We start from the raw sequence: 8,553 nt of genomic DNA on the forward strand, positions 1-8,553 counted from the left end.
TTATACATTGCTTGAACTGAAAAACACCTATTCTATTTTTAAAAAGTGATGAAATGGTAAAAGAATAAATATATATATGTACTTCAATAAGCCTCCAGAAAGGAATGACTGTTGCCAAGAAGTTCAACAAGTTATGTAATCATTGCAATTATATGTATCCAAGCATGTGAAAAAAACATCAATGCCAACACAGTACAGCATTAGGCTTTACAGTGCATTCCCCCCTGTTCCAAGCTTACACATGCAAAAACATTTTTATTTTGAAATGGAACTCATCCATGAGTTACTGAAATATCAACTGTTATCCAGTTACCTCCATAAGATACTTTTTACTGATTTAAAAGCTTTTCTAGATGATAAGTCTCCTTTCCTCCTCCTTAGTCTCTTTCTCTCCTTCTGAACTGTTCTTGATCCTCTGTATTTATGGCATTTTTTAACACACGTTGCACAGCACCTTAGGTACTTTAGCTTTTTGTATTGCTAAGGGCCTTCCACCTGTAATCTTGCAGCCTGCCTCTTGCAGCTCCCTACCCCTTCACACAAGCTCCCAGGACAGCATAATCCAGAATGCCTGTGGCAGTATTTTTCCGGTGACACTCTTCTTTGTTATTCATCCCCTGGACTTAAACTTGCAAACCCTGATACTGTTGTTATGGCAGGTTCCCAAGGGAAGCGATTGCCACTGATGGTAGAATCACCCCTTCTTTCTCCCCTTCCCTGATTTCTGCATTTGGTTGTAACTTCTGGTTTACACTACAGGACTCATTAATGCATTTGCAGAAAACTCAGCAATGAACCAGCTGCATAGCACCTTCCCCAGTCAACGCATGCTCCCAGCAATGATAACAGCATCATAAGCAGGAACAACTCATGAGGAGTTTTGAGTACGTCTTGACATAAAATACAGAGTTATTGTGGGAAAAGTAAGATGGGGGAACCAGCTGCTCTACTGGAGAGGGTGCTGAGGGTTGGACACTCACTTGTCTTTCTGATTGGCCACTGAGAAGGGTTTTTCCCTTTTCTTTTTCTCATGATCTTTCTCTTATTTTTTTTCCTTTCACTCCTCCCCCCCCGCGCAATAACATCCACCATTAGAACTGATGAACGCCATCACATACAGACCTGCTAGTAAATTTTCATGCAACACACAGTGGTCTGTTACTACTCTTTCCATCACTTTCTTGATTATATAACAAAAAAGTATTATTAGTTTTGATTTCCCTTCACATATAACACATCTTTTATTATAATACTTCTATTATTACAATAATATCGTTATGTTTTAGTCTCTTATTTTCCTAATTTTACTTTGTCCTGTAAAATTGAGTTTGAAATATCACAGATAATTTTGTATTCTGTTACTGCATATGCTGTTGTGGAGTTTTCCTAGCACCCAGCATGTGCTAAAAAAGAAGTCTTATGTTTCTTAAGGAAATCCAAATCCTCACTGATCTTAAGTAATGTTTAATCTATACCATATGAACCTGAAAATTGAATGCTGTTGCCATACATTAACTTCCCCATAACAGGATGATACAATCGTATTCTTGATACTACAGAGGAAGTAACATTTTCAATCACCTCCTAACATTTCCGGTATGATTGAAACAGAAAAAAAAAAAAAAAAAAAAAAACCACAGTGAATCAAAAAAATCACCGTGGATCAAGAGATTTCAAGTTTTTCAGAGTATAAAAAATCCTACGAAATAAGTGGCATGAACTGGTTATTTCACAGTGGAACTAACATTTTGTATATAAGTGATTTTCATAGTATGAACACTTTTAACTGGAAGCAACCTAAAAAAAATCAGTTCTTGGGCATATATAGGAGGCAGACAAAAATACATGAAAGAAAATAAAACCTTACATAAGTGATTACTCAGGTACAATATTATTAACATTGTATATGCTTTCCTTACCCTGGACCTCTCCTCTAGTTTTGTCATCATGACGACAGTTGCACCCCGTTGCTCCCACATCATCCTCCAGAAGTCACCAAAGGTTTCTGGCAATGCCCCTTGTGTTGCTATATAAGCATTCTGTTTTCTGTATCCATCTATGTAGTTGGCATTGATATAGTCACTGCCTGGTATGCCTGCAAAGAGAGAAGAGTGAAAACACAGGGCAGCATTTCTGTGCTGTCCTTTTGTGCAAGGGTTAAAAAATCCTGTGACACAGCTGGATCAGTGTATCTTAGCTTGTTGCATGCCAAGTAGTACATGGGTACTTGCAAGCGAGTGTAGGCCATTTGTGGCGCCGAGGGGCATGATGGCCTCTCTGGGAATAACCATTCTTTTGAAACAAAGGACTCAGCCTGATAAAGAAGTATAAAAGAAGCCTGAAAATAAAAGAAGCAGATGGAGAGACCTGAGAGTGGAAACAGCAGCTTTTAAAAGCTGGTCTGACACTGCTTGCAGTCACCCACCAGTATGACAGCCTCTGCCTGGGCCAGACAGGGAAGCCTCTCCATTAGATGCCCTGAGTAGGCTCCATTTAACACTCTCGTTGAGCTCACCCCATTTCTTTTAAATATAGAAAAAGTGTTAATGTTGTCAGACTATTGATATTACTGCTACGTTCATTTTCCCCATTAAATGGGAAGCTAACTATGAGCTTTATTTTAACAAAACACATTATGTAAGTTAGGTTTAAGAAACAGTGGAATCTGCTATATGGTGTGTGCATGAAATAAAGACCTCTGCAAGTCTGAATAAAAACTAAATGCATGAAAAGGTGGCAGAATCCAAGACCTGTGGGCACACTGGACCTACACTGTCAATTGCTTGAGGCTCAGGTATTTTGGACAAGACTTACAGGTGGACTTTGGGTGTGTCTACCAGACACATGTCCATGCTTTGAGCCACATGGAAGTGAGCCAGCTCCTAACTGGAATCTATTTAACTGAGGGTATGCAATGCCATGTCTGTACTGAGAGCTGGACCATAACGCGCTGCCTGCCAAGGTTGAGGAGGAGTACTGGTTGTAGTCAGGATCATGTTTCTAGTCTGGACTAATGAGGCAGCTGTGATCACGGAAAGGGGTAAATATGGACGTACAAGTTTCAGTTCCATCCCTCCTGGATGTGGGATAGAGCCGTGTCCAGCTTTTAACTCAGACTATGTGCATGTTGGAAGACAAAGCAAGGCAGGCATCAGTTTTGATGTTACTGCTGTTTTTTTAACTGATGACTTGAGGAAGAAAAGATACTCATGTGAGATCTCAGTGCTGGTGGGATGGCAAAGCAGTGTTTCCCACATTACCGCAGTGTTGAACATGGAAGTGTTCCCCAGAACAGTTAGCTGAAATACAGAACTGTGCATCATAATAAAATGATACAAAAGGTTTGTTGAAGTAATTAACAGAAGTTACTTCTTTGAGCAGAAATGAATGATTTATGTTTACATAGCCAATCTGTCACGTCCAAGTCTACAACCCCAGGATATGGTGCAGGTTCCACGAACTGTTTCAAAAGAGAGTCAAGGTGATACAAGCTCCCTGGCTTATTCTAAAGCTGTGAATATTTTCACTTCACAAAGCAACAGAGTTGAATTTCTTTGGCTATGAAACACAATAAATTATTGAATATGTTTAAAGAAATGTTTCTCAAACTTTCTGTCGGAAACTGAACCTCCAAATATAGTCTGATGTATTATCTCCTGCTGGTGATCCCAAACCAGTAATTATCGGGACTGCACACTCCTGTATTTCCTGACAACCAGCAGCATACATTTGAAAATGTCTTCCACAATAATTTGAATTTGAACGGAAAGTAGAGGTACCTTTTTAACAGTTTTGTTTGTTTGTTCTTTTTTAGTTACAATTTGAAGAGTTTCTCTACTCATTCTGGGTAAGCTTAGTGTTTCATTCCACTACTTACTTAGTAATGAACAAACACACTGATTAACTGTGACACTAATTAAGACCCAATATAATCTTGAAATGATTCAGATTATGGGTTACTGCAGCTGTAGTCTGGCATAAAATTTTGCCTTTATGCCCAAGAAAGCTTAATAGATTTTCTTGTTTTATATGTTCAAATTATATTTAAACACAAATTTTAATTTGATTTGACTTTCTGTACAATTAAAAGAAAAATCTGACAAAATATTTCAGGGAAGGAAAAAGTTGGTAACTTCAGGAGCACAAGAGAGGCAGCAAATGGCACTCCTCAGGTAAAATGCATGGATGGACACAGGAAGACTGGTTGACTATGATTAGAACTGATTGAAAGTTTCTTCTGTGAGAAAAATAAAACAAAATAAAAAACCTTTAAAACCTGCATAGTCTGTAACTGAAAAGCATGAGTTCCCTCCATGAAAGGCAGAAATTGGAGTTCAAAAGTCTCACTCTTGTAGACTTGAAACTTTTACATGACACTTCTTACTGTGGATATTGGAATTAATGACTTAGAAAATACAACTGCTAGGCACAATGCCATATTTTCTTCCTTTGTCAAGATAATAAAACATTTTTGCACAAAACAGATGAGAAAGAAAAATGAAGCCAACAGGAGAAATCTACACCAACTGGGTATTATTACCAAAGGAACTGAGAAAGCTGGTAAGAAATGTTTTCTGCATAAATTAGAATTGTATTATGATGCCTGGTATCATACTTTGAAGCATATGTTATAAATAAAAGCCTGAGGAAAAAATGAAAAAGAAAAACAACACTTTGTAAAGTGGTTAAATGATCTTCTGGGAAAGCTGTCCTCTGGAGCTGATACTGCACAAACTCAGCGTGAAAATTAAGCATGAAAAGTATTGCAAATTGTGCACCAAAGTATGATCTTTACAAATCCTAGCAGCCAATCCTAGTACCTGATGTAAAAAAAGCCAGAATGTCTAAAATTGTAAATACTCTTTCTACTTACTAACTTGTATTAACTTTATTGATAAATTGTATTAAAATAAATAACTTCTGAATGAAATAAATTATAATTATTTAAATTACAATGAAGAAAAGCTTCCAGATTATACCTTCCTTGATCGCAGATGCAAGTAAGAAAGAATTAAGATTAACAATTACTGATATTTGCAAAGAGGATTCTTCCCAGCTTCCACTCTACTTCTCCACTTGCCTTTTACCAAGAGGACACAAAAAATCCGGTACGTTCTTTAGCCAGAAAAATCATTTTACAAGGCAACTTAGCCTCATGGCACACGAAAAGGATGTGGCTGGGACATGGACAGGAAAGTCCATTTGCCATAGGACCTGAGCAACTGTTAGTGACTTAAGTAATGCAGTTTCGGGAAAAACTAGGTGCTGCTCCAACACTTTGCACTGTGAGAAGTTTTTCATCATATCTTTAGCAGAGTACAGTACTCTATAGGGTTGTATCTCTACTGAGATCAAGAGAACAATAGGATTCACAATGCTCAGCTCCATTGTCTCTCTCACCCACAGTATCCACTAGGTGTTTTCTTTGTTCTCCATCTGTTCTCATAGTCCCTTCAAGTATCATGCCCATTTCTCACACTGAGTCTCTTTTCATCACTGTTTTCATGCATGACCTCAGTTTCACGTCCTGTTCCAAAATCCTTTTGTATTCTGTAATACCATTTTCCCACTCTCACTTTCTATCTCACACTTTGCCACACCAGTTTTTGCTTCATCAGCTATGTCCCCACAACACATAAACTTAAAGTCCTCTAGGGAAGGTACCTTATCATAAGAGGCCTAATGAAGTGTGTGCAGTTTAAAAATAACGTATACAAAACCTGAACATCTGTAAATATCCGTACTAACCAAGCTGAAACAATTATCACAGGCAAATAAATCTAAATATTAAAATGTCACTTTCTGCAATGACTTTTCTGGCCATAACCTCATTCTGAGCTGAGAAAGCTGAACAATTCTTTGTCAAGTCTAATAGTGCAAAAACAATCAAATGACAACTAGTTTGACTGCAGTACAATGAAATCCTGCAAACCTTTGTTAGCTGCCATAGCTTGAAGGCAACATACCCACACGCACAGCAGCAGTTGCCATCATTACTTAAATTTGGGTTTGATAGTTAAGAGAGGTCAGTTGTTTGTAAAAACATGGGTCAAGAAGGGGACAAAGCAACCACATTCTGCCTTCAGTAATATTGATATGAACCTTAACTAAGTCTATTGGCATCAGTGGGGTTTACTGCAAATTTGGGATGGCATACCTGAAGTGTAGATTTAGGGTAATCCACGCAGTATAACCTGACTTTTACAAGTTTCATGAAGGCAGGGACACAGTTTCTGCACAAAAAGTCAGCTAAAGACTAAGCTTCCAGATCATAATGCTACCATAACTATTTTCTAGTAGCCTTTTCAACTATGGTGATGAATGACCAGAGTTTGCAATCTCCTTATTCTGCCAGACAGGAATCGAGCACGATGGGGGAAGAATCAGATGAGTAGCTGAGCATAAAATACATCCCATTTTCAAATATCTCAAGAGAACAAAGCAGTCCAGATTTTACAGAGTAAGAGTGAATAAGCAATGAAACAAAATTAGCCAATGCCAAAATTAAAGTGCAAAAGATTAAAAAACATGAACTCTATAGCTCCCGATTTATGCTGAGACTGTACTCATGAACTGAGATGACAGTACAGCTTGCTGCAACATAGACTCAGATCCACAAGGCTAATAACGTAGACCTCAGAATTATTCACTTGATTTCCTGAAGACAGTTATAATCTTAAATAGCTTTAATTAGAGTTCACGTTTTATTCACAAACTGAAATCAAATCATGAAATTATTTCAAGCCTTTACAAAGGCTAACTACTGAACAGCCTTTCTATTTAAAACAAATTAAACCATAAACCTTTGTTTCTGTGCTGCTTCCCTAAGAGATGTGCTGTTAGTCATAAAAAGAGTGTGAAGTAATAGGATTAAATTCTGTCATGCTTGTAAACAAGTTGGAAAAATGCAATGAGGAACTCAAAATGCTGATGAAGCTGTGCTATCGGTTTAAATCAATGACTGATGCTTTGAACTATGTCAGAGCAAAAATGAACTAAGGCAGCTACTAGGTGCCAGTAACAACTGTTTATGTAGCAGTTTCTGTAACATAAAATCTATATAGTTAAGGAGATAATCAAATTCAAGTGGTCTAAGCACAAATCTGTACTGTAAGTACTCACTGAAAAATGAAGCAGTACAAGACCAATGAAGATATTGTAGTAATGAACATTAGTAAAATGAAAAGCTTTTTACAAAGACGGAGGAAAATTCACTACATATCCTAACAATGTAAGGTAAGAAGGAAAAAGAAATGACAGAAGAAGAAAACCTATAGGTTGCTGGATTGTGGATTAACTATTAGGACTAGGAGAGTCTCATGAAGATGGAAAGGATGAAAGATACGGAGTCTCAAAGTGAAATGTTGAATTATAGAGAATTATGGAAAGAAGGCAATGTCAAAAAGGGGTGGGCAGAAGATGCAGAATTAAGCAGGACAAAGAAAGGGATTGTGTAGAGGACAGAAGACATATTTGAAAGGAAAAGGTGAGAAAAAACTGAAAAAGGTGAAATTAAGGGATGGAAACTAAGAACTAGGAGCTGTAGAAGATCTGCAGGCAAGATGAGAAACTTGGAAGGTGAGTAGCAGAAAAACAGGCTGGGAAACAGCAGGAACTCTGTTAAGAAAAAGAAAGGAAGCTTGGATTTGTTTTGTTTTAAAAGTAATAATAAGAACAAATAAGAATATTAGCAGTTTCTTGCCTTTTTCTTTCTTGTCCATTTATATTACAGTCAGAGACTTCTAGCTTTAGCTAGCTTCTAGCTAGCTTCTAGCTTTTTAGCAGCATTATAAAGCTGCTAAATTTCCCATCAAACAAAAATTACACTGCTGAAATATGACAGATATTACTTTTGAATTTTTTTTTAATCACTAGCACTATGCAAATCCATGTCACGTATGGCAGACTTTTAGTCTTGGATGTCTCCTAAAAGAACTGGGAAGCGTTTTTAAAATGCAGAATTTTTAATCATTTTTTCCCCAGTATTTTATTTACTCCTTACAAGTTTAAGACTTGTAAGTCTCAAATCCATTTAGATGCATACAATAAACTTCACTACATTATAACATTCTTTCATTATACTGTAAAAATCCATGCGTCCCTCTCGGACATATCCAAAGACAGCACAACATGAGTGATGAGATTTCAAGAACATGGGAACAAAATTTTGCAAAGTATTATTTTCTTTCAGGTGGAAATTCAAATTACCACAACTAATCTGAGTTTTCCTTCCACAGGGACAGTCAATGTAATAAAATTTAAACAGTGGTGAGTTTAATAATATAAAAAAATATTTCTTGCAAAGTGAGCAATTATGTTGTGGAAATCCATGCTATATGCAATTACAGAGGCCAAGAACGTAGCAGGGATTCAAAACCAGGTTTGAACATGTGTAACAAGAGTTATAAAAGGTACCAGAATAAAAACTTTGAAAGCATTACTAAGCCTTATGTTTCAGGGCTAATGTGATTTTTAACAACTTGAAATACAGGCTGGGGGATGAAGGGATTGAGAGCAGCCCTGCCGAGAAGGACTTGGGGGTACTGGTGGATG

The 8,553-nt window shown here is 37.2% G+C and overlaps 1 protein-coding gene across 1 annotated transcript in view; it reads right to left on the bottom strand.

Annotated features, from left to right (window-relative positions):
• The window catches only part of PTPRD (protein tyrosine phosphatase, receptor type D), a 301,312-nt gene that overhangs the window by 46,449 nt on the left and 246,310 nt on the right, over window positions 1-8,553 (bottom strand). The window contains exon 28 of the mRNA XM_019470759.1: window positions 1,920-2,095. Within this exon, the coding sequence (XP_019326304.1) occupies window positions 1,920-2,095 (176 nt within the window). The remainder of the gene's footprint in view (window positions 1-1,919; window positions 2,096-8,553) is intronic.

This window comes from Aptenodytes forsteri, unplaced genomic scaffold (genome assembly GCF_000699145.1).
Source record: "Aptenodytes forsteri isolate BGI_AS27 unplaced genomic scaffold, ASM69914v1 Scaffold46, whole genome shotgun sequence".
NCBI lineage: Eukaryota > Metazoa > Chordata > Aves > Sphenisciformes > Spheniscidae > Aptenodytes > Aptenodytes forsteri.